The sequence below is a fragment of the Pogona vitticeps genome, chromosome 4 (genome assembly GCF_051106095.1).
Source record: "Pogona vitticeps strain Pit_001003342236 chromosome 4, PviZW2.1, whole genome shotgun sequence".
NCBI lineage: Eukaryota > Metazoa > Chordata > Lepidosauria > Squamata > Agamidae > Pogona > Pogona vitticeps.
In genome coordinates this window covers 3123944-3149977 of record NC_135786.1, presented here as the reverse complement: position 1 = coordinate 3149977, position 26034 = coordinate 3123944, and the positions used below count along the sequence as shown (strand labels likewise).

The following is a 26034-nucleotide window of genomic DNA, read 5'->3' as shown; positions in this document are numbered from 1 at the left end:
TGCTACAGGATGCCTCTGGGCTTGGCACCGGGGGCCGGCTGTTCAGATGGCTGCTCCCTTCATGCTGAGCTGTCCAGCCAGTCAAAAGTAACAGCATTGCACAGAACTGGCAGATCTGGGCTGCAGCAGTTCCGATCAAGGACTCCTTTCAAGGCCACGGAGAATCACCCACCACATGATGTCAAATGTGGCCCTACCTTGTGCCAAGTCAGGGCATCAGTGCACCTGGCAGAGCATATTCTGTCTACACTGACACCTTTTCAGGACTTTGGAGAGGCCCTGATACGCCAGTCTCGACCCCCACTCTCTCTAACTGCCACCAGTCTCGGCTTCCTGATTCCTGCAGTCAGATACACCTCTTTGTTAACGAAGGCCAGAAAAGTTGCTGGTTTCTTTTGGATGACACCTTCTGGAATCTTCTAGTCCTGCTGATGAGAGGTATTCTGGAAACTGCAGTCCAAAAGTAATTTCCCAAACTCTGTGTGATCTTACTCTGTACAGTAAGTATTCTGGGATGAATACTTAAAAAGTGAAAATGGGTTATATCGTTATTAGACCGCTGAAATCTCAAAACCCAGTTACGTTTTCAAGTCTTGTGGGAGTCCTTGTTAGGTTGATCATGGCGGGTGGGAATCATGCAGAAGTAGAGCTGGACGGTGCAACCCCTTCCCAAAGAAGAAAATGCACAGCTGAAATGGTCGTGACCAATGGCCCTCCAAACTTTGATCAGAAATCTCCTGTCAAGGAGGTTTGCCTTCTGAGTCACCTCTTGAACAGCTGTATCTGTCAAGAAGATGGAGATTTTCAAGGATCATCCTTGGGAGAGGTTGAAGCTTCAGGGTCTCCAGATTTAAAGTCCCAAGACAGTGGCCACGAACTCAAACAAAACAGTTTGAGGTCCCGGGTTTTTAACTCAAGGAATGCATAAGTGGTTGGGCTGTTCCATCTCTAGGGTGGACAGAACCCTCACCTATGAGGCCATATGTGGCTCTCCAGAATCATCATTTTTATGGCCATAGGTGCTTGCTGCCAGACACCCCCCCCCCAGCCATATATGTCATTTTTCTTTCTTGGAAACCTCGTGGTCTGGCAATTAAAAGAACCATGTACCATTCCCTCCAGTCCCGCGCCACCTAGAAAGGACACCAGAAGCAGATTTGCAGCATTGTTTGGTTTTTCAATATTTGCTCACTGTAAGGGCTGAAGCAGCCCCGCCCCACCCCTGGATTCCAGGAGTGGAAACCTGGACCCTAGACTCCCCCACTGCTGCTCTCCCAGGCAAGCCACACATTTTTTGCTGGAGACAAAGGACTGACAGTCCCCTGCTATCATCTCTGTTGCATTAGATCAAAGCGTATGTACACCTCTGGTTTGGCTGGGGGTCGGCAAAGTCCTGAAGCATGGCAAACACTCATACTAGAAAAACTGGAGACTAAAATTAGTTCATCTCAAAAGATTCTACCATCGGTCTAGGACTTTAAACCTTGTCTCTCCTACATTTATATGTTTCTCTGGGGCTGTTGTTTTCTTATGCAGATAAAGGAGAGCGCTATTCCTGTTCTTACCTCCTTGTTGTCTATTCGGTACCGAAAGGTCTGTGGCCTGATGGCCGGTTAGGAGGGTGGGTGGGTAGAAAAATGAACTGCAAGCTTAATGAAGCAGGCACGCTTTTATCTTCTGTGTGCCAAGAGTGTTTCTTTCCATGTTCAGCATCCTTAACTCTTTCTTCATGCCAGATGTTCACCTGACCAATGTTGCCGTACAGAAGACAGCTCCTTACTACGATCCTGAGAAGGTGAGGAAACACGTCCACGACATGAGTATGTGTCCCCTCTCACAGAACAGCTCAATGAGATAGGTCTCTAGCTCAGAGCCAGAGGTTAGGAGTTTGATCCCCCCACTGTGCCTTTTGGGGGAGAAGAGCCAGCCTGGGCCAGCTGCACCGTCCCAGGGGCACCCCCAGAAGAAGGGAAGAAGGGGATACCACTTTTGAATATTCCCGACCTTAAAAACCCTGAAAAGGGTCACTGTGAATCGGAATTGACTTGATAGCACAAGATTCTTTGGGTAACTTATGGGAAACAAACAAAAAAGCAATTTCACTGTATCAAATCAGAAGCAGTGTCAGTACCGCAAAGCGACAACAGCGCAACCACAGAGAGCACAGCATTTTACGCTGGGAGGTGACTCAGAATTTAGGAGAAATGCTTGTTCACCAAGCGGCGTGACTGAGAGCAACACGACACCAAAGGCGTCCAGACGGAGAGCATGTCTCAACCGTGATCCGGGGAGCCCAGCTGCCGCCCTGTGTCACACGTGGCTCTGCCTGTGTTTTAGCACCTACTGGTGCAGGCTTGCCCACCCTGGGTGGGCCTCCTTTGGAGTTGGACTACAGCTCCCATCAACCCCAGCCAGTACATTCTATTTTCTCTGTGAAGTGAGTCAAATGCTGGTCTTCCAGATGGATGGGCCTTCAGCCTCTCCCCTGCACAGTAACCATCTCTCTCTCTCTCTCTCTCTCTCACACACACACACACACACACACATTTTCTCTCTCTCCGTCTTTCCCTCTATCTCTGCCGGCAGAACTCTTCATGCTTTGAGCCACTTTTCCTTCGAGAAGCATCTTCCGAACTGCTTTGACGGCCCTCCCCTCACTCTCTCTGCTTGTTTGTTGGTCTTGGTTGCCCTCCATTTTTAACGTGAATCTTTGGCGCCATTCATCAAGGGCAGGACGGCCTCGGTGATTCTGTTTCATGCTCGTATTAATGCCCCGTCCCCATGCGGTTCCAGCCGCTGCCGGGATACCCAAGTGCCTAAGCACCATTCTTTGGCGACCGGTCCCATGCCACTGGTCCCAGTTGTTTGGGCCCATGTCCCTTGCAGCTTCTTGTTGGCCTTTCATCCTTCATCAGCCAAGCCTCATGTGCATGGGAACAGAATGAGCCTGTGAGGTGGATGGGGATGAGAGAGAGAGAGCTGTTCAAAAGGAGTTCAGGGTTCTGTTTTTCTATTTGGGGTCAGGGGTGCAAGTGGATGATCCAGAAGTTCCGTCTCTACCTGACGGCCAAGCACGGCCCGGAAGCTGTGGAGGCCCTCTTCTCCGAGATGGACAACATCTTCATCAAGAGCCTGCAGAGCGTCCAGAAAGTCATCATCAGCGACAAGCATTGCTTCGAACTCTACGGTTACGACATTTTGATCGACCAGGACCTCAAGCCGTAAGGAGGAAGGAGGACCGGGGCGGGGAGTGGGGGAGGTGGACACAATCCTGCACTTTCCTCCTGGACGGAGGCAGAGGGAGTGGAGCAAAAGTGGGGTGGTCACCACAATGCAGAGGAAGGGCTGCAAAGGTAGGGGAGTAGGAGCTTCTCAAGAAAGAGGCTTCGAGGGCCCCTATCCTCCTCACCATGCTTCCCGCCAGGTGTGTTGTACCATAACCTCCAGCATCCCCAGCAGATTCCCCCCAAGACTTTTTGGGTAGACATGGGTGGGGGGGACAGAATATGGGAGAGAAACAGGCCTTTGGACCTTGGCTTTCTTGCACCTTTTGTGTCGTGGTTGGGCAGAACCAGCCTAATCCCCAGGAAAAGCAAAAATGGGTAACTGCAGGGGTTACCAGTGAAGTTGTCTTATACGCTGGAAGTGGCCGGTTTTCTGTCTAGCTTTGGCCGGCAGTAGCCCAGGTATCCTTCGATTTGTATTCCTGCCTCAAGGGGAGGGGGGGTTGGACTTGACTGCCTTATAGGCCCCTTCCAACTTAATGATTGCCCTCCACGGCCTCAAACCTTTGCTAGCTTTGCAATTGCAATTGGAGATGCCAGGGAATGAACTGTAGAAACCAGCAGCATTACCACCGAGCTACAGATGCTCTTTAGATGCCTTTTAAATCTGCTAAGGTTCTGGTCCTCTCAGGCACAGAGAACTCTGCAGTCCACAGGGCATTCATCCGGTTGTGGGAAAGTACGTTTCTTCCAAATCTAGGAAGCACACAAAACGCACCCCAGAGATGTCTAGAAGTGCTGCCCTCGTAGAGAAGACAATCATTTCCACATACATTTTCAGAGAGAAATGTTTTCTTCTGTTTTACATCCCACCTTTCTTCCAATAAAGAACCACAAGGTGGCATACAGCAATTAAAATATATATGTATAAAACCACAATAAATCAAAACATTAGTGTTAAAATAGGTTTAAACTAAATAATGCTTCAACTACCGTACAATTGCACTCATTTCACACGCTAGCAAGGTTATGCTCAAAATCCTCCAAGGTAGGCTTCAGCAGTATGTAAACTGAGAACTCCCAGAAGTACAAGCTGGATTCCGAAGGGGCAGAGGAACTAGAGACCAAATTGCTAACATGCGCTGGATTATAGAGAAAGCCAGAGAGTTCCAGAAAAAGTCTACTTCTGCTTCATTGACTAAGATCATGGCCACTGGTCCCATCACCTCCTGGGAAATAGAAGGGGAAGATATGGAGGCAGTGACAGATTTTACTTTCTTGGGCTCCATGATTACTGCAGATGGAGACAGCAGCCATGAAATTAAAAGACACCTGCTTCTTGGGAGGAAAGCGATGACAAACCTTGACAGCAGCTTAAAAAGCAGAGACATCATCTTGCCAACAAAAGTCCGCATAGTCAAAGCTATGGTTTTTCCAGTAGTGATATATGGAAGTGAGAGCTGGACCATAAAGAAAGCTGACCGCTGAAGAATTGATGCTTTTGAATTGTGGTGCTGGAGGAGGCTCTTGAGAGTCCCCTGGACTGCAAGGAGAACAAACCTATCCGTTCTGAAGGAAATCAACCCTGAGTGCTCACTGGAAGGACAGATCCTGAAGCTGAGGCTCCAATACTTTGGCCATCTCATGAGAAGAGAAGACTCCCTGGAAAAGTCAGTGGAAAGTTACTGAACTGAGCGAGATAAGCATCACACCGCATGGATGGCAAGAAACCTACTGATAGAATCAGTGCAGCTGTCAGGCATGCAATGAAAGAGGCAACATTTTGGGTACAAATTTGCTACGAACATCACAGTCCAAGCTTCCACAGATATGCTCAGAGGTTCAAACTCTCAGTGACTTCAGTGGGGCTTACATCCAAGTAGATGCTCATCTAGTTGTTGTGGTAGCCTGCCTGCCTACCTGCCTTTTCTCTCCCCCCCCCCCAAAAAGAGAAAAGAGTAAATTACAGGGCAATACCAAAGCAAATACCAGGGGTCCTTTAGCAGGTGCCCTGAAGATTGAACCCTTTGATATCCTACTTTTGCTAGTAGGGGTAAATGCTGGATAGAGGTAGAAGTAAATCTCACATGAATTGGATTCTTGGCAATGCCGCCCAGGGTCCCCAAACGGAGAGACGCTGGGTTGGAAATGCCCCTTTTCTGGCCTCCTTGCCAGCCCCTTTCTCTACGCAGGACTCTGGCACCCCCAGATGGGGACCTGCTGCGCTCCCTTGGGAGGTGGCCAGTGGGGTCCCCCTCCATCATTCTCTCATTCCCCCTCTTCACCCCCTCCCTCTCCCTTGTGGCCCAGTGGCGGCTGGTTCAGTGAACGCCCTCGGTGGCTTGTCCGTGTTGCTCCAGTGCCCTCACCCTTGGCCGGGGGGACCACTCCATTGAAAAGGATTTGATCGTGCAGGGGCCAAGTGGCCCCCGGCCTGGAGCAGCAGCTGGGTCCAGGTTTGTTTTTGGAGTTTTTGCCTGCTGTCTACAGAGCTAACCATTTGGATCAGAATAGAGGCACCTTGCACTATGTGGTTCCTTTGTTTATTTCTTGGTTATTTGCCAAAGAAGAATCTGTTGACCTCTAGAGGTAAAACTCCCTGGAGTTCTGCCATCCTGTTGTGCCTAAGAAACTGAATGCAGAGCAGGGTGATTCAGAAGCGGGTGGGTTGGCTGGTCAGGATCTGGAGACAAATCTCCTCTGCTGAAAGATCTCAGCACGTGGCAAGAGGAGGAGGTGACAGAGGAACCCAGAGCTAGGGGATGAAGCGAGCAGGATCCAGCGTTGGCCCTTCCTCTGCCCACCACATACCCTTTTGTGTCTGGATTACACCATCATATGGTCATGAAACCATCCAGGGATGTTCAGTGGAGACAAGAAAGGACCAAATCCTCTGTGGCCAGATCTGCTTACAGAGGTTTGTGGCTGGGGAAGAGCAAACCTTGCCACTCCAAAGGAATGGATGGCATGATGCCACCCAGTGACGTCTCCCAAATGCATCCCTTAAAGGGGAGGGGACGCTGTTCAGCCCTCTGACCTGAGGAGACCACCTTCCGAAGAGGCTGTGACCACGGATGAAGCTGGCTCCGGCTTCTGCAGGGCTCTCGTCTGGGCCCACCGCTCCACCTGTCAGGGCCAGCTTTGCTTCTGTACTGCAAGGGCATGACAATAGCAGGGACTAGCAGCAAAAATTCGGGGGTGGGGGTGGGGGCACTTCCAAGGATAATGCATTTGACGTGGGATAAGCTTTCACAGACTGTAACCCTATGCACGGGATGGTGCGGACTACCGTCCATTAAAGCTGATGCCAAATAATGCCTGCTAGCCTTTTTTTTGTAACTGAAGACATCCAAGAGAGACAATGGAAGTCTCAGCTGCATGCCAAACCCCACCACAAACTCTGTAAGGATCCATTACGGCAGAGAATCCCCCCCCCCCAAGTCCAAGCTCACTTACTCCTTAGCTGCAGGCTTCTTAAGCAGGTGGGCAGCGTGGTTGCTTCCTCTCCCTGATGTTCTGTTCCTCCTTTGGTGGGCAGGTGGCTGCTGGAGGTGAACGCATCCCCCTCCCTCACGGCTAGCAGCCAGGAAGACTATGAACTCAAGACCCACCTGCTGGAGGACACGCTCCACATCGTGGACATGGAGGGCAGGTGAGCAAAGGGTGGCACATAGCCATACGGGTGCACGGCGTGCTTTCCCTTCTGTTCAACATTTCCCATCTGCCATCGGGTACAAAAAGGAACTTGTGTCGATGAATGGAGGAGATGTGTAAAGCATGCAAGCACACTCTGCGTCGGGCTCTCATGGAGCCTTGCTCCTTGACTCGTGGGCATTTCAAGCTCTGTCCTTAGGCGGTGAACTCGACCCAAAGCACCAGATCGCAGGATGGGGTTCCCATCTCTTGTGACCATGTTCTTTTCTTCCAGGGGGTGACTGCCCCGTCCTCTGGGGTGAGCAGGGCGGGGCTCAGCCTCTCTCACAGGAAGCCCCTGTTCTTGCACAGGCCTCTTCGTTTTCCTACCAACACTAACTTTGTCTTCCTTATCTACTCCCACTAGAGCAGTGACCCCCAACCTTGGGCCTCCAGATGTTCTTGGACTACAACTCCCAGGAGCTTTCACCACCACCTCTGCTGGCCAGGATTTCTGGGAGTTGAAGTCCAAGAACATCTGGAGACCCAAGGTTGGAGACCACTGCACTAGAGGGTTTCCAGTAGTTAACGTTCCAGGAAGGCACAACGTGTCAGGAAACCCAGTGAACCCGTCTGTTTTGGACGGTGGCCCTTCCTTCAAAAGCAGTCTTCTGTATCCTTGGTTGGATAGCCAGTGTAGAGATCATGCAAAATAGCCACACACACCCAAAACATAAAGGAAACTCTTTTCGCCAACGGCAGTCCTGGAGCCATATTGAGTGCAACGCCATTCTGTTCTCCACATTCTTGCGGTGTAGATCGAAGGCGAGGAAATCCATAAATACTTGGCCCACAGTGGTCTTCCCAGGCTGTTATGCTGACATGCCCTTGAGTGGTACCCAGGGTTGCAGAGAGGTGGAAGAAACCAGTCCATCCGGGAGGTCAAGAAGGGAGCTAAGTGGCAAAACAGACAAGCAGGGCATGGAGGAAAGAGGACAAGCTCAGCTTCGGAGCCCTCCAAGTTTGTTACCTCCAACCTTCAGCATCAGACATCATATACCCTTTACAGAGTGAGGCCATGCAGGCTCAGAGTGCAACCTAGCTGGAAAAAAACCTGGCCCTTAGAACAAGGGCCTTCAAGCTTCCACAAATGACCCATTATGGAGCAAGTGAGTTCCTGATGTTTCTGTTTTGCTCCTGCAGGTTGACAGGGAAGGAGAAGCGTGTTGGGGGCTTTGATCTTATCTGGAATGACGGTCCTGTCAGCAGAGGAGACGGCAACCTGGATACTCCCATGAATGGCTTTGTAGCAAACACACATCTAGGTAATCAGCTGGCTGGCTACGTACCAAGGGTGGGAATACAGTATTGTCAGTGTAGTGTCGTGGTAACCTGCGTGAGGCTGTCACTTTTGGCTCCCTTGCCCAGCTCCTCAGAACTGTTCCTCAATAAGGTATTCAGCCCTACCACACAATTTTTTTGGGGGGGTCCTTAGTGGGTGTAGCTCTGGACCAGCCATGTACAGGACCCTCCTTGTTATTGCTGTCTTTCCAGGCTACAACAATGACAGGAAGAAACATCTGAAGCAGCTTTTCAAGGCTTTTCAGACACAACAGAAAGCGTAACTCTCACCCCTGAGTGCTGCGTAAAGATGGTCGAAACCCTGGGCAGGGTCTTCCTTTCTGTTGCAGAGCTACATGGGGCAGGCGCATGTGTGTGTGTGTTTGTGAGCCGTTGCTGCCTCAGCAAATAGCTGCTGGGATCTTCAGGAACATCATAGGAGTAACAAGCAGGCCAAGCGCAAGGAGAGACCAGGCGCTTGGCGAGAGCGCCCGAGCACCGCGGATTTTGTACAGTGGGCCCCACTGGAGGATATCCTGCTGCTCCCCTGGACAAGCCCAAAATGGACTGTGGCAGTAGATAGAGCGAGAGGAAGGGGGCAGCACCGTTTTTGCTCTGCCCATGCCAGCAATCGTACAGATATTCTTACCCCAACGGAAGCCTCAGTAGAAGGTTGCGTCCCCCACACAAACACTCTTTCTTGCCTGCCAGATTGCCTTTGCAGTAAGCATGGATTTTTTTAAAAAAAAAAACCTAACTCCTCACTTACAGAAGCCTGCTCAGTGGGTTTCTGCTGCATCGTGATGTTGTGGGGGTGGGGAGAAACAGAAGCGACAGGGACTTCCAACCAGTCCTAAAAAACGGTGCCCTGTTTTCCATGCTCACAGTTATAGCATCCAGAATGATGCTGAAATACACAAATGTCTTAGGGCAACAGCAACATTTTAGAGCATGCAAGAGAGTCCTCATTGGAGGAGGTCTGGGCAGATAAGCATGAGGAGATCCTTGGACAGTCAAGATAACTCCCCACCCCACCCCATTGTTCTCTGCAAACAAGCAAAACTAGGAAGTACCAGTGTGAACTGTGCAGCAGGAACCAGACCATTAACATTGGCAGCTTGTTGGGTTAGTCTCAAAATTTCTGGAAGCTGATCCACGGGTCCACCTGGCCCCAACAGCGGCAGTCCCACGCACCACGAGCGGCCATTCTGAATGCTCCGATACATATTGAGGTCCACGGTCATTTTGAAAATTTGAGGATACACGGCCGGCTAGAGCCGTCGCAAGAGCAGCCAGAACACAAGGTGGCCTAGAGCTTCTCTGGACTCAAGGGGTCGGTGTGCGTGCTCAGAAAGTTAGTTTAATCGTGCGCCAGGATATCCACGATATGTAAACACAATACAGTGAATAAAACAGACACAGTAAACCAAACAATACTGAATACATTAATATACCATGAACTTTACAGTTCCTTTAAAACATTAAAGATTAAGTGAACACCAGACATATTAATAAGTTTGTTAACAATATTTAGCACCAACGATGCAGTGTTAAGCAGTTTGGTAAACTGTTCACATTAATGTATCTTAACAAACTATCTTGCTCACATATAACCCACATGGGACAGATAGATTCACAAGAAACAGGACCTTCTCGGCGGTGGCTCCTCGCCTCTGGAACAATCTGCCTCCAGAGATTCGCACAGCTCCCTCACTGGGTATTTTCAAAAACCAACTAAAAACGTGGATGTTCAGGCAGGCGTCTCTTCCCCCCCCCCCCCCGGTTAACTCCCTTAGTTAATTCCTGATTTTCTTTTCTTCTTTCTCTGTTATGATTTATTTTGTTTGTTCCCCAACTTGTTGAATTTTATAACTGTGAGAATTCCTTTTTTATGCTTGTTTTGTATTTTGTGTTGTAAGCAGCCTAGAGTGGTCGCAATAACCAGATAGGTGGGGTATAAATGGAATGAATGAATGAATGAATGAATGAATGAATGAATGAATGAATGAATGAATGAATGAATGAGGCACTTCAGATGGGCCCCCTCGGACACTAGGAGGAGACCCACCTCTTGTCAAGATCCCACGTCCTAAGCCAAGGAAGAGCCTGTTCATCCACATGGCATCTGCTCTCCTGGCTATCTCTTAAGTACTGTAGTGGCACACCAGAAGAGGCAAGGCTGAGATCTCAGTCTAAGCAAGTGGTCCTGTTAACAGCAACAAGTGCTGAATACAAAAATACCCCAGATGTCACAGCCAGCATCCTTAGGAAGCCGCCTACAGTTGGCCATTGGGCAGTGATGGGCAACTTTGACACTTCCAGGGGCCAAAAATTGGAGGGGGGGGGGAAGAAGAAATACACGAAATGGCCAGAATTCTACTACTGGTTCAGAAAAAATTTCATGTGCATTTTAAACATTGCAGAAGGGCTGTGTGAGCTCAAGCTGGCTCACTGTTCTGGAGGCTTCTGCAAGAGTGGGTTGTGTAAACAGGTGAGGAAGGTGCATGCAGTCCTACGGCTACATATTACCTCCCCCAATAAAGGGCATGAGAAATAGAAACAAACGCTTGGCTGGTCACCCTTTCGCAGAAGCCCTGGAGACACACTGCTCCTCCAGCTGAAACCACAGCCTCTGTGCTACTGCAAGGGGTTGATTTGTGAGGCCATGACCTGCCTTTCCCAGGGCTGAGAGATGAGACAGAGCCCAAGAAAGCCCAATTCCCCAGGAAGAAGGTCTTCCAGGCTCTGAATTTACTGCCGTTCTCCCACATGTGTGCAGGGGTAGGACTGTGTGATTATCAGCTGCTCCAAATGAGACATTTTGATCCTCAGAAAAACAGGTGCCACCGAATGTCACCTGAAGAAGTTGCAAGCTGCCTGTACATGAAATCCATGCAATTTGTCGGGCCTGGGAAGAGACCATCTGGGGAGGGAGGATGGCAAGTATCAACGCTGAGACCGAAAGAGATCAGCTGGGTTCACAATGTCCAATGATCTTTTGAGTGGGGACTTTTTAATTTCTAGATTTCTCCTGCATCCCAACTGATATAAACACTCTCTGATAGCATCTCCTAGGATGATCTACCATGAGCTGGCAAAATCCAAATCCCCACTGATTTTGATTATCTCAGTTTAAATCAATGACCAGCATCCACAGCTCCAGACTGGACACCCGGAGCTCAGCTGGAAGGAGCTGTGCAAAAGCACCAGCAGGTGTTTGGCTGGAGCTGAAGGATGTGGCAAACATTCTCAGCTGTGCCATTTGGATTCCACCCCCCGCCCCCCTCGCACAAGCCTCTGATACTCTTCACACAATGTAGGAAGACAAGACTGCTAGGCAAAAGGACAGTTATGGCTTTCTGGGCTTGGTGCCCAGAGTTTAACAGATGAGAATTGCTGACTCTGGACAAAGAATTGTAATGCAAGCAAACTGTACAGGGGAACAGTCTCCATCACTCGCCACACACATTTTGGGTTTGAGTGGTCAATTTATTATCACAAAACCAGATGTGTTTTAACCATGCATTCATGGCCAAGAACGGAGCGGAATTACAATTTTGTTCTAAGTTTCTTTCACTCTGAATTTGCAGACAACGTTGCAGTGACAAAACTGTAAACTGATGACAGCTGCTGTGCTCCTCAAGGTCTGATGCACGCTCCACAGAGGTGGTCAATGCTGCAGAATGCTTCAGCCCATTGCTCCAGGTGGCAAGAACGTCACCGGCTCCCCAGGCATCTCCCACAAAAGATGCGAGTGGAGAGATGCTCAGCTCCAGGAGCACCTTTCTGCAAGTGAAGCTGCCTTTTTGCACAGGGAGATGTTCTCCGTCAGGCTGTATCCAAGGAAGCAGCAAAGGAGACCACAGAATGAGACCTCTTCAGCCGTCCACCACCTTTCTCATGAACCACATTTCTTCAGTGTTCAAGGGTTTCAGATCAAAACCTTTCAGTTCCGGCTTACCTTAGGAAAGAGGAAGGAAGTGCTGAGTTGCTGTGGAATAACATGGGTCTACCCGCTGTGGTCAATGAGGGAATACGTGGGCTCCTCTTTTGTGAGGGGTAGCTCCATTGTCTCAACATGCCACCATCAGTGTGTGCATGCGTGTGTGTGTGTCTGTGTATGTCTGCGTGAGGCATGTCAAGGAATTCACAAAAGCTGAAGATGACTCTTTGGCTCCAATGAGCCAATAGTTGGGAAGATGAAGGATGGGCTGGATCGAGTGCAATTATATATGCCTGGAAGAGTTCATGTGGGCAGGAGGTCTAACTTAAATAAAAGGCTCCCTGGAAGATCCTTGGCTGTCTTGGTGGGGGCTGATGGGGGGAAGGGGGCCCTGGGGCAGAACTGAAAGGACCCCATCCACTTTCAGCCTTGCCGACTCATTGAAGTCTGACTCTGAGATGCAGGGGGAAAAATATTCTAGCAAGGCAATATGGCTAGAAGCCCTGCACAGATGATCAGGTGCTCCACATCTGATCCACTGCAGACCTCTGAGGTCCCCTATGATATCCAGAACACACTCGGGCAGTTCTAGCTTCTTTGGCAAATACCTTGAGCTTCCAACAGACGGTTGACCTTCACTTTTAGCTGTTTCCGCAGTTTGGCTATTTCTTCATCCAGGAGTTCCAGATCTGGGGGGCGGGGGAAACAAGTGATGAGAAGTCATTTAAGGTGTTTTAAAACACTGGTCTGCTTATTGCAAGGGATAAGATGTATGGTGGGGGAAGTAAAGTAGACCTTTGGTCTGATGGGCGGGATAGAAATCCAATAAAATAAATAAATAAATACTTCTGTATTGTCGTCTGTATGCATATCTAAAAGTAAAGAAAGAACGGAAAAGAAGGGGAGGGAAAGAAGAAAGCGCACTGGTTCATTCAAGAACGTCTATCCTTATTGACTGCATACGATTCCTTATTTCATCTTGCAGTTTCTCGCCAAACGCTAACATTTGTCTTGCATGACAGGGCTCATCTCTCTCTCTCAATGCCATCCTCACCAGCGTATCTGAGGGGAAGACAGACCCTTCCCTGCTGAGCAAGAGGGGCCTTGGGCCAGGCACAACGTGGCTAATTTGTTTCAGCCGTTTCAGGCCTCAGAAGTTATCTTTATCTTCTCAGCAGGGCCCTCACTGCGCACACTTGGTATTCTAGGGCCGTAAACAGGATTCTGAAAGCCAACGTGCTCAGAAATGCAATTTAAAAACAAGGCATCTCCTATTTTTCAAAACTGCATTATGCCAACAGGTACATCTACCAGTCCTGTCTCTTTGGGACAGGTGCTGCTTTCCAACCATCTCACTAGACATCCGCCCCACTGCAGGCATCCTTCAGCCTCGAGAGAAGATGGCCACGTGCTCTGTATGGAGGTCTTGGAACAGTGTCTAGTGTGGCTGAGAAGGCCAATTCAAGAGTGACCATCCCTTCCACACTGAGGACAAATACATATCTTGTCCCCTCTCCAGCTCCCTGGTTTTGCTTGTTTCGGGACTGCCTCTTTGCCTTGGCCTGCTGGACAAGGGTCTCTTATTCAAAATGGGAGAGGCCATTATTCCACCGCCTGCCTCCAGGCCAAACGCTCAGAGGTCAAGGTTTCCCATCGGTTAAAGTCCATTCCTAAGGCCTTCAGATCCCGCTTGCAGATCTCCTTGTATTGCAGCTGTGGTCTCCCTCTGGGGTGATTTCCCTGCATTCATTCTCCATACAGGAGATCTTTTGGAATTCTTTCGTGCTCTGGAGAGGACACTCCAGCTTCACATACAGTGTCGAAATAACATCACCCCCATGATGTGTGGAACTGCCATGGGTAAGTCCTAGTCAGGCTGCTCAGATCCTCCTCGAGAGAGAAAGACAGAGAATACTGACAGTGAACGGCAAAGAGCACAGAAGGGACCGCTGGCCACCGTAATCTATTTTCTCAGCCCCTCGGGACAACTATCTCATAAGCAGGCAACCTGCTCATCTCAGCTTTCATTTCACAGCACACCAAGCTTGTTGAAAGCTTTCAGAATTGCAAGAGAAGAGTTCTGAAATGCAGCTGCAGGATCTGACCAAACCATAGAAGTCAAGGGGATTTTAGCTGCAATTCCTCCAACATGTTACTGAAAATGGCAAGATACTAAACCGGGTGCTGAGCCATATTCTGGAATCCTAAGGAAGCTGGTTGTATGTTCCAAAGTGTATGTTCCAAAGGCACAGGGAGGTCATATTCAACTGCATAAAAGTTCTGACTCTGTATCCCACAGCTGAGCACAATCAACTTTGCAGTCATGTGGTGGAAACATCACTGGGACCTTACCTTTCTGCAACATGTCCTTAGTCATCTTCTTAGGAAGCTGTGCAAACATGTTCCCTAAGCAAACCATGACTGGGTCTGAAATCAGGGAGGGAAATTATTTAGAAAGAGTAGTCCTGTTAGCCTACTAACCGCAAGCATATCACCCAAGAGGGAGGAGGGAATAAAAAAAGACAGTATTTAAAGCATCAACCATATGTTTAAAGAGAAGGCTCCTTTTTAAACCCTTACATTACAATGACACCTTGCAAGGAACACATTCCCTATAGTTATCCTAACCTGCATTAAGTGGGTGACTGGAACGAAATAGGATGTTATAGGTGATGAAGAAGAATGAAACCAAGAGGTTGGGAGGAGAAACAACCCACAACTCCACGCTACAGGTGCAGGAGACGTATGGCAGATCACGTAAGATCCCTATCGGACAAAGCCCCTATGATAAAACTTGGTGCAAGAGTTACAGGAACCGTCACAGGCCAGGCCCCTGTGTTTCTGCCTTGCCCTCATTAATGCAAAAAAAAAAAAGCCTCACTGTATGTAAAGGATGCCAGACAATTTGCTGTGCTGAATTGTCCCCCAGAGAGAAGACGAGACACCACTGTCGCTTGCAGCAGACATTAGTCACCCGACTTTATGCGCTGCTGTTCACAGAACATTCAGCTATGATGGGCAGCCGCAAGACCCAGAGGGACAGAACAATCAGCACATTTCTGAAAGCAAACACAGACTAGGGTAACCAACTGCAGAATGCCACAAACAGGGCACTGCTTCCTATACGAATTTGCTGTGTTTACAGCTTTTTAGGAAGGGGTCTATAGCTTCCGGCAACACTGAAGAACTCCTGATGTCAACCATGGAATCAGACTAAGGACCCTGCTGCTACCAGTCATAATTCTGCAAAAAAAAAAAGTGATGTTGTTTACTCTGCAGTGACTACTGGGCACAGAAGAGAAATTCTACAGGTTTTCTTCTCTTTTCTTTGGCTTTATACATGATTGATGGGCCTTTTTTTAAAAAAAAAGTTCAAATTACTATGAACCGAACCAAGCAAAGAACCGAATGCTGATTGAACGTTTCCTGAGACTCGGCATCAAACCTCAAGGCATGGAGGTGATTTTTCCAGTTCATCCCATCTCAGAACTTTCAGGGCAAACAGGAGCTACTCAAACGCGCACACAACTGATTCAAACAAAATTTAAGAAGTACAGGGAAACCCACCTACTCCAACTAGCCAAAAGGAAAGAGGCCTGGTATCCTTGTTAGAAGGCCTGCCAAGCTTTCACATGAAGTGAGCTGCAGAACTATGAAGCAATGACAAGAGTCCTGGCTTAAAGTGGATCTATCATGTGGAAACTGACCTTTAGTGACCCTAGGAGGGCTTTCAAGAGAAGGGAGATATTCAAGGAGTGATTTTACCACTATGACCATTCCCCGGGTGACTTTCCACAGCTGATTTTCACACTCAGGTCTCCTGAATCCTAGCTCATCACTCTATCCACTATACTACATTGGATATCTTCTGGCTTAAGCAGGGCGAGGCACATAGCACACTTGGAAAGGCACCCATGGCCACAGGTGAAAAGGCAAGCACAGACTAGTACATGGAACTAGCATGTGGCACAGAATTATCAGTTTGTTTCTACTTCAACTGCTTAAAAAGATGTACATCTCCACACTGGGTAGCATTAAATCCCAGTTAAATTCATGGCTGGTCTAAACTCATCACAGAGACAATAAGCACAGCCCCTGAACATTATAGGATGTAGTTCTGCGAGTTGCATAGTTGACTGCAGAGCCCAAAATCTGATTCTCACTGTGCCTCCCAGAGACCCGCCAACCCAGAGAACCTTGGGCTGGCTGCACAGTCTCAGAGCCCTTCCAGAAGAGAACGGCAAACCACTTCTGAGTACTCTGTGCCGATAAAACACTGCAAAGGTTGCCATAAGTCAGAATCAACTTGATGGCAGGCAATTATTATTTTTGACACTGAATTTCACACATAACTGCACAAGCCACAAGGGTGCAGTGGCCAGAGTACAGAGTTCAAATCTCTTATTTCTTCCAGGTGAGCCCGGGAGAGTCCTTAACTGTCAGCCTAGTGTAAATTACAACACATGTTGCAAGACCTTTTAAAAGCAACCCTGGACTCCTTTGGAGAAAGTTGTATGTATAGTTTGTTTTAAGAAACCTACAGGGCACATTACCAAGGGCAACCGAGGCTTCATCACGGCAATTTACAGGGATGCTGTTTACAACTGTATCTCTGAACACTTCCAGAATATTTCTCCTCCCCTGGGGCATGGGGCGATCAGGTCCCGTACCATATCTTTGGGAAACAAAAGGTTCCAACAGCCTCCAGCACAAAGCAAACCTGGACACTGACAGAAGTGAAGATTTGTGTGCAATGCATTTCATGTGCGGCCCCCCCTTGTACTGCCAGTTAAAATGATCTCAGCTAAGAAAACTGCAGAAAGTCCTGTGCCTGAGACGTGGGAAAGTGGCAGCCAAGCAGAGGGTCTAATTCAGTATAAAGGACTGGCAAGAGGATTGCTCACCCAAAGAGTCTGCCTCCTTGCTCAGCGCTCTCAGGGCCTCCCGGTTTTGATTTCGCTTGTGATCCAGATCGACAATCTGCAAAGGCAATGGTCAAACCTTCAGCCTGGGCACCTATGAGATGCCCAGGGTGGCTAATTTGCAAGGGCTCTCCCCTTATTCCTCCTTCAAGTTGTACAGACAGTTCATCCTTGGGCAAGTTCTCTGAATGATTTGCCACCAATACCCATCCATGCTCTCCCCTCTGCCAGCAGAGGAAATGACCCAGACCCTCGCTCTCCCTCCACAGAACATGCTTCCATTCAGGAAGAGCCTGGTCCGCTCACCTACCCTTTCTGAATACAATATTTGTTTAATTAAAAAATGTTTTGAAAAAAATGGTAACAGTGATGGTAAATGTTAGGGTAACACCCTGAAATGTTCTTTTTTTAATGGTGTAAGCCACCCTGGGTCCTTTTTAAGGAGAAAGGTGGTAGGTAGGTAGGTAACATTATAAGACAGACAGATAGATAACATTATAAGATTGATATACAGTATAACATTATAAGATAGATAGATAGATAGATAGATAGATAGATAGATAGATAGATAGATAGATAGATAGATAGATAGATAGATAGATAGATAGATAGATAGATAGATAGATAGATAGATAGATAGATTGATTGATTGATTGATTTGTTTGTTTCCTTGAGCAGGGAACTCAAGGATACACACACACACACACACACACACACACACACACATATATACATATATATAAGGAAACAAACAAATAAGCAGGCAGGCAGGCAAACAGAACCACCCTGCAACAGCTGTTGCTCGACGGAGGGACGAGATAAAGGTCCTCAAGGAAATCATGGGACCTGTTGTTCTGGGGTGGGGGATTCTGGGAGGTGTAGTCCCAAAGACGAACGCTTCCTCCTCGGGGAGGGCTCTGAGTTCGTGAAGAGCGCGGTGTGTGTGTGTGTGGGGGGAAAGGCCATGGAGGGCAGCCATGCCGTGGCAGGTGGGGGGGGTTCTACCCCAGAGCCCACCCCCCACAAACCGCGCCTACCTGCTGCCTCCCGGCCATCACCTCCTCGGCCAGCGCCTCCACCTCGGCCAAATACCGGAGCACGAAATCCGGATCTCGTCCGCCCATCACGGCCATCCGAGGCAGGGAGAGGAAGGAAGAGAAGGGCCGGAAAGAAGCCGCCACCGCCGCCGCCCGCAGTGCCGGAGAGGGTGAGGCGAAGCGGCGTAGCCTAGCCGACGCAGGCGCCTCGCCTCGCGTAGGAGGGCGGTTGCCACGGCAACCGGCTAGGCCCGGCCCAGCGCCGACGGAGCTTCGCAGGCCGCGGCCGAGCGGGGCCCCGAGGCCTGGCGGCGCTTCCTTTCTCTCTCCCCGCCCGGATGGCTCAGGCCCGCTCGGAGCAGCCCCCCGAGGGGGGGGATCCCTGGCCGGGTCGGCCGTCCATTCTCTTAATGGTGGTGGCATGGGCGCACCTGAACCACGTCCTTGGTGGTGGTGGTGGTGTTATTACACACCCTCCAGCCTTCCCCCCCACACACACACACATTTATGGCGCCCCCTCTGAAGGAGCGCTCTCACCCCAAGAGCCCTGCTTAGCTTTAGCAATACAGGACAGCCTGTGGTTTCCTTTAGGGAGTCAGTCCATCTCGCACGTGCAGTTCCTCCTTTCCTGCTGCCTTCCTCCTTCCCCAGCATGAGGGTCTCTCTTCCAGAGGATCCGGCCCTTTTTTTACGAGGTGCCCAGAGTGGGACAAGCCTCCATTTCAACGTTTTCCCCCTCCAGGGAAATCCTCAGGCTGGATTTCATCTTCCTCTATTGAAATGCACTCCCTCCAGAAAGCTCCGGAAGCAGCTGGCTTGAGCCGAGGCATTTCTGGGGCTCCCCCTTCTGTGGAAAAGGGGTCCCCAAACGCATTCTGGAGGTCAAAACCGCATTTCTCGAGAGTGGGCACTCGGGCTGTAGGGTGCCAGGCTGAAACCACTGGAATCACGGCAAAGTCTCCAGAAAATACGAATGGAAATGGCCTGTTGACAAGGAAAGGGGCTTCTGAGAGGATTTTTTGCTGCAACACCTCAGGGCTCCAATGGTGAAAGGCACTTTGCACTGTGCATGGTATATGTTGGTGTACATACAAATAGGACTATGTACTGGGGTCTAGTGCCTGCAACACCTTAAAGCGTAGAGGGCTCACCATGGGGTCAATACAGCCCTGCCTCATGGCAGATAGGTTGAAACTGTGGCTGTCCTCCTTTGCACGCATCATAAAAGTCAGGATTCTCTGTAAAAGACCATCATGCTGGGAAAGGTGGAAGGCAGCAGGAAAAGAGGAAGACCAAGAATGAGGCGGACTGACTCCCTAAAGGAAGCCACAGGCGGGTTTGCAGGAACTGTGCAAGGTTGCTGAGGATAGGGACCTTTTGGCGATCGCTTGTTCATGGGGCCGCAATACGTCGGGGATGGGAGGCCGAATCAACCTTGAGCCAGCTCCCTGAATCCATTGAGACTGAACTGTGAGCAGAATCTTGACTGCAATCATGCAGTTTAACTACTGCCCCATGAGGCTGCTGTGTAAAAGGTGGTGTCTCACGTTTTGCCTCCCACCAGTAAGTCACAGCCAGGGCCACTGGGTAGAAAACCATGTCTTGAATGAGAAAGCCGGGAGTTGGGCCAGCCGGCGAGCCACCCCGTTCTGGCAGGCTTGAGTACAACCGTGTTGGTGTGCTCTCGTGATGCATGATGCATATGCGACCATTCTGGTGGTAGCACCTGGCAAGACTATGGAGAGATGTCAGAGGACAGAGCTTCATGGGCCTGCAAGCTCACCCACCTCAGTTGTGGGTGGCGCGACACTTCTGTTGCTAATTGAATTAAGACCTAAGTGGCAGAGCAACAGGAGCTTCGACTCAGGGAGGCAATATCTAGAGAGCAGGAAAAGAGCACAAACCCACCGGTTGGTATTTGCTGCTGGAAGGTGGCAACCCCGCCTATCAGAAGGAACTATATTGCCTCCTCTTTCTTGTCCTTGCGGGGGGAAGGAATCACAAAAGAAAGAGGTGGGCTCAGAGTAGAAGTAGTACTCCTACGACCATCACAGGTCGATACCTGGGCATTTCTCGACATTCCTCATTCCTCTGCCTATGTATGCCATTCTCACGTGAGCCTAGCTTATCGGGGCAGTGAAGCCCCAGGCATCAAGATTGCTGGTTACAGCTCTGCCATTTATTTATTTAATATCTGGAGTTTTATACCATTCATCTGGCTGCCAAGGCCACTCTGGGCGGTTTACAAAACAGGATAAAACAATAACATAACCATAATCAAAGAACCGAACAAAATCTGAAAGGTACTTAAAAAGTTACAGTAAAAAACTACATAATAAAAGCGTAATAAAGTAAAATAAAAGCACGGCGGTGGGTTGGATGTTAATTATTAAAAACACTATCCATACTGATTTGCATCCCATTCTCTGAGATTTCAAGAGGAAGCAGATCCTTGCGATGTTGCAGAGGCCGGGTAGACAATGGGTGCAAGGGGCCTAGAACTGCTTCTCGGACTGCTGAAATGGTTAAAAGCGGAAACCATGTGGTTAGTGGGCCTAGAAACCAAGTAAAATCTTCTCCACCTGGTTAATATGGCAAACTCAGGCCAGAGCTATAGACCAATTTTGGGTGTCGAACAGCAAAATATACTTTGGTCGTTGTGGGTTTTTCGGGCTCTTTGGCCATGTTCTGAAGGTTGTTCTTCCTAACATTTCGCCAGTCTCTGTGGCCGGCATCTTCAGAGGACCTGATGCCTTCGCAAATACAAAATACACTTTCTCATTAGAGCTTACATCTGTGTGACAGCTAAAGCTTGGGGAATGAGGACAAATAGCCTAATTAATGAACTTTTTTAGTTAGAGGCTGCAAACATCTACTCTGTTTGTATTAATTTTAGTCAGAAGATTTCATTAAGTAACAATAAGATTAAAGGTGTATTTTAAAGGAACCCTTGAAGAAGATGGTATATATTACTGTGATCAACACAGTTCCATAAGTGATATTTTCTTGTTTATGCTGTCGACATTGGTTCTGTTGTTGATTTTTGTAGTCTAAATTGGCTTTCCCAGCCTAGCATTTGGGACTATAAATCCCACAGTTCAGTGACTGGCTGGGAATTGTGTGATTCGGAATCCCACGGATTTGCATTTTTTTTTCCTCCCTTCCATCCCCATCCGCAGCAACACTCAACTTTTGTTTACTCATCCTTCAAACACTGTGGATTGTTTGATGAGAATGATGCCTTTATTCCAGTTAGAGGGTAGTGTTGTTGCTGTTGTTGCTGTTATGTAAAACAGTCCCCGACTTATGGCAACCCTATGGATGAGCAATCTCCAAAATGTCCTCTTCTCAACAGCTCTCGTAAATTCAAGCCCATGGCTTCCTTTAGGGATTCAGTTCATCTCGTATTGGGTCTTCCTCTTTTCCTGCTGCCTTTCCACCTTTCTCAGAATAATGGTCTTCTCCAGAGAATCCTGCCTTCTCGTGATCGGTCCAAAGAGGATCCAGAGTCATGCAAAACAGTAAATGGCTGCAAATATTAGTCAGGAAATTAAGGGTGGAGAATTTTTAACTTGAAGTATTTTGAGCGCCTCTGAGCTTATGCAGAACATTTTCCTGCAGTACTGAGTAAATTTATTTTGCCTCCTTGTTTTGGCTCAGGAAAAAAAAGTATGGTCAACTAAGAGCTTGACCGTACTGTTACTAAAACCTGCTGTTGTATCAAGGTCTCCATATTTTAAAAAAGTGACTTAAATGTTGGTGTACAGATGAGGTAGGTGCCCATGCAAAGTAGTGTGATAGGGAAAAAAAGTTTTCTGCTCCTCTACCAGAGGTCCGTTTAATTGGGGGGGGGGGCAGATGTAGAATCGATTCTGCATCTGTGAACCCCTCATCTACTTAAAAGAAATCCTGCCATCTGACGTAGCTCTCTATCAGAGAGCAGGATTTTAAAAAAAGCAAAACAAAGCGATCAACCACCCAGCTGCCCACCAGTCAGATCGCTTGCTCTTTTGCCCATCCTCTCACTCCCACCCGCCCCCCCTTGTTTGCCCTCCGCCCACCCGTCAGGCACCTGACACACACCCTCTCTCACCCCCACCATTACCCCTTGGTACTATTTCCACCCCTTTTCCTCTTCTCCTCCTTCCCCATTGCTTTCCATTCTCCCTTCCGCTGGAGAACAGAGAGGGTGGCAGTGGCAGCAGCAGGGAACTCAAGGAGGTGGCGGCAGCCATGGCCATGAGGATGCACATACACGGGCACAAAAGTTTATGTGACTTTAGCCCGACTCTCAAAAAGGGGGAAAAAAAGATCCCTCTCCTGGTTTATTCTGGCAGTGGGAACAGGCCCTGAGATTCTCCTGTTAGGGCAGTGGTCCTCACAAGGAGATCTGCCAGCAGGATCTGAAGGCCTTTGGAATGGACCTCAACAGATGGGAAAACTTGACCTCTGAGCGTTCAGCCTGGAGGCAGGCGGTGCGTCATGGCCTCTCCCATTTTGAATAAGAGACCCTTGTCCAGCAGGCCGAGGCCAAGAGGCAGTCCCGAAAGCAACACAACCAGGGAACTGGACGGGGGACAGATTGTGTTTGACTCCAGTGTGGAAGGGATTGTGTCACTCCCGAATTGGCCTCCTCAGCCACACTAGAAGCTGTTCCAAGTCCTCCATACAAAGCATGTTACCTTCGTCTCTCGAGACGGGATAGCTACTGTAGTGGTTCTCAACCTTAGGTCTCCAGATGTTCTTGGTCCCAGAAATCCTGGCCAGCACAGATAGTTAGCGAAGGCTTCTGGGAGTTTTAGTCCAAGAACATCTGGGGACCCAAGGTTGGGAACCACAGCTGTAGGGGACAGAGATCCCAAATATGATCTCTAGTTTCTCAGTTTTAAAGGATCAGATAACTCCAGAGTAATACCAGTTTCCCCTTGCTACTAGTTTGTTCCTTGCTTCCCATTGGAAGGCGGACTGAGATGCACAAGGTAACAAAAGCTGTTGCTGTCCTTCCCCACCTTTCTTTCTTTCTTTCTTCCTCTCTTCCTTCCTTCCTTCCTTCCTTCCTTCCTTCCTTCCTTCCTTCCTTCCTTCCTTCCTTCCTTCCTTCCTTCCTTCCTTCCTTCCTTCCTTCCTTCCTTCCTTCCTTCCTTCTCTCTCTCTGTCTCCCCCCCTTCCTTCCTTCCTTCCTTCCTTCCTTCCTTCCTTCCTTCCTTCCTTCCTTCCTTCCTTCCTTCCTTCCTTCCTTCCTTCCTTCCTTCCTTCCTTCCTTTCCGACCCACCCTCACCTCTTGCACTTTGCATCCTCACCTCTCCCCACGGATGTTTCTATGGCCAACTCTGCTGCTTCTCCTTATCCTGCCTGTGCAGACTTTTTCCTTGCCTAATTAATTTAAAACATTTTAAATTTGTAACCTTTAACTTTTAAATTAATCAGAACCTAATTAAATTAAGTCACAAGTCTATGTGTGTGTACTTGGCCAAAATTAAAAACTTAATTAAATAGAAATCATTCATTCGTGCCAAGATCTGTCTGCGGCACTTAGGACAGGCCAGCGACACATGGGAAGGTTTTTGTCTCTCCAGCCTCACGAACGCTTCTCGCTGGGCTTGTGCAGGAAAAGGTCTCACAAGGAGTGGCTTTGGTGCTCCACTCCTCGCCTTCTGCAGTTGGGACAATGGGTCTCAACGCATGCACATGCCAACCTTCTCCCTGGCATCTCCTGACTTCTGACTTTTTAGTTTGCCAGGACTTTGTGAGCACAACACCGATGTGAATGCCTCTGGTGCTTAACGCGTGAGTCCCAGCAACAGTTGTGAATAGACAGAGGTCATGGTCTGGAGAGATGGTCTTAAAACCAGTTCTTAATCCCAACTAGAGTAAACACACTGAATCAAATGGACTTTGCTAAATCAACCCTTTCACAAGTCCCATTGAATCAGTGGGTCTACGCTCGTTCTCACTGGATTTATCCCGTCATCCCCATGTAGCTGGGAAACCTCTCTCTCTCTCTCTCTCTCTCTCTCTCTCTCTCTCTCTCTCTGTTTTCCTGCAGCACATCTGGCTAGGAGAAGCCTAGCAATTCCCAGAGACTTCAGTCATTGCCCTACTCTTGGGTTTGGAAAGATTTCTGCCTTTCTTCAAACCATGGCATTCTCCCAAGCATGCCGATGGCGCCTTCTCATTTCTCAGCAGCCATGCTTGGGCTCCATTTCTGGTGGTACCCGCCACCTGAATTTGCTATGATGGTGGGTGGCCGTGGCTGTTGTGTTACCGGTCCTCATTTTCTGAAGACTGTCCTAGGAAAGTCATGTCCCCTGTCTGGGGTCTTTGGGGGACGCCTTGTTACAGATGTGTGAGTTTACCCTTCAGGCCTTTGTGCTGGTCCTGGGTTGAAGGTGGATGGGTCTCATTTCCAGAACGCAGCTGCCAACACACAGGCAAAAGCATGGATTTGCCACGTAGTACACAGGCTGCTGTCCCATATGTTGATGAAATTCATTATGAACTGTTGATAACAGATGGAAAAGCAGTTCTGTTTTCCCAGCATATCTAACCTAAAGAACAAACACCTTCTTTGCTTATAAACGATATTAGTGCTTGGAGGAAAGGTTATCTCAGGAGGACATGTCTACAGCAGAAAGAGCAACGTGTACTCGGGTAGTCATCTTGGATAGGAGATGGCCGGCCTTGCAAGTACAACATTATTTTCATCTGTGAAACATTGGAGGAGGTGAATCTTTGGCACAGATTCTCCCCTTCTGTGCTTCAAATGTTCACTTTCAACTCAGGCAAGAACCCAGAGTAGCAAACAGTTATGCAACTCCCTGCAACAGAGTGGTTGGATGGAGAGGGAGATTGCTTTTCTCTCTGAGCAGCTGAGATGTGTAGTGACTGGAGAGCAGATCCATGCTGGAAAGGAGGGGGGTCTCCAAAGCCCTGTATCCAAACAACAGATATTTCTGTGTCACCTTTTAAAAATGGCATGTTGTGACATGAGCTTGACTTGTTGTTTAGTCATTTAGTTGTGCTGACTCTTTGTGACCCCATGGACCAGAACATGCCAGGCCCTCCTGTCTTCCACTGCCTCCCAGAGTTGGGTCAAAGCCATGTCTCTTCGATGACCCTGTCCAGCTATCTCGTCCTCTGTCGTCCCCTTCTCCTCTTGCCTTCACACTTTCCCAACATCAGGGTCTTTTCCAGGGGGCCTTATCTTCTCATGAGATGGCCAAAGGATTGGATCCTCAGCTTCAGGATCTGTCCTTCCAGTGAGCACTCAGGGTTGATTTCCTTTAGAATGGATAGGTTTGTTCTTCTTGCAGTCCATCCAGAGGACTCTCAAGAGTCTCCTCCAGCACCACAATTCAAAAGCATCAATTCTTCGGCGGTCAGCCTTCTTTATGGTCCAGCTCTTGCTTCTGTACATCGCTGCTGGAAAAGCCATAGCTTTGGCTATGCGGACTTTTGTCGGCAAGGTGATGTCTCTGCTTTTTAAGCTGCTGTCAAGGTTTGTCATCGCTTTCCTCCCAAGAAGCAGGACGTCTTTTAATTTCATGGCTGCTGTCAGTGTGTGTGTCAGTCGTGGACAGCCGATTTTGCTAGTTCCTCAGCTCCCAGGAACTCCTAAAGCATTTCTGGAATTTATATGGCATCAGCAATGCACATGGTGCATTACAGAGACCCAGAAACAAAGGAATATGAAAAAGGCAGGCCCCTGTCCCCAATGAGCTTGCAGTCTAAACGCTGGCAGTGCAGAGAGCAACAAAAGGAAGAGATTGGGTGGTGAGATGAAGAACAAGAAGGTTTGAGTGTGAGAAAATGCCCGTGCCTAGACTTTATTTCAGTGAAGATGAGTGGATGAAGCCTGAAGATGAGGACGGATCTGGAGGATGACGGAGACACTGGTATTGGGCAGAGTCTTCAAAATGGACAGCGGCTGGAG

The 26034-nt window shown here is 48.7% G+C and overlaps 3 protein-coding genes across 7 annotated transcripts in view; 1 reads left to right on the top strand and 2 right to left on the bottom strand.

Moving 5' to 3' along the window:
• The window catches only part of TTLL9 (tubulin tyrosine ligase like 9), a 45373-nt gene extending 35741 nt beyond the window's left edge, over positions 1-9632 (top strand). For all 5 annotated transcript variants that reach the window (XM_072996619.2, XM_072996617.2, XM_072996616.2 and 2 more), the window contains 5 exons: positions 1737-1795; positions 3025-3221; positions 6763-6876; positions 8061-8182; positions 8412-9632. In XM_072996619.2, the coding sequence (XP_072852720.1) occupies positions 1737-1795; positions 3025-3221; positions 6763-6876; positions 8061-8182; positions 8412-8482 (563 nt within the window). In that variant the 3' untranslated portion in view covers positions 8483-9632. The remainder of the gene's footprint in view (positions 1-1736; positions 1796-3024; positions 3222-6762; positions 6877-8060; positions 8183-8411) is intronic.
• LOC144588812 (uncharacterized) overlaps positions 1-26034 on the bottom strand; it is an 856730-nt gene that overhangs the window by 70125 nt on the left and 760571 nt on the right. The gene's annotated exons all lie outside the window — the stretch shown is intronic.
• On the bottom strand, positions 11667-18538 carry PDRG1 (p53 and DNA damage regulated 1). The gene is made up of 5 exons (XM_072996620.2): positions 18101-18538; positions 17046-17121; positions 14494-14568; positions 12750-12830; positions 11667-12159 (listed from the first exon to the last, which is right to left on the bottom strand). Exons 1-5 carry the CDS (start codon positions 18521-18523, stop codon positions 12077-12079), a joined length of 738 nt encoding a protein of 245 aa, XP_072852721.2. The 5' UTR covers positions 18524-18538; the 3' UTR covers positions 11667-12076.

Coding starts and splice junctions, on each gene's coding strand:
- PDRG1 (XM_072996620.2), bottom strand. CDS start 18,523: ATGCCACCACCATTAAGAGAATGGACGGCCGACCCGGCCAGGGATCCC. Junction 17,122..18,100: donor TGATGGCCGGGAGGCAGCAG/GTAGGCGCGGTT, acceptor TTGCCTTTGCAG/ATTGTCGATCTGGATCACAA. Junction 12,831..14,493: donor TAAGGACATGTTGCAGAAAG/GTAAGGTCCCAG, acceptor CCCGCCCCCCAG/ATCTGGAACTCCTGGATGAA.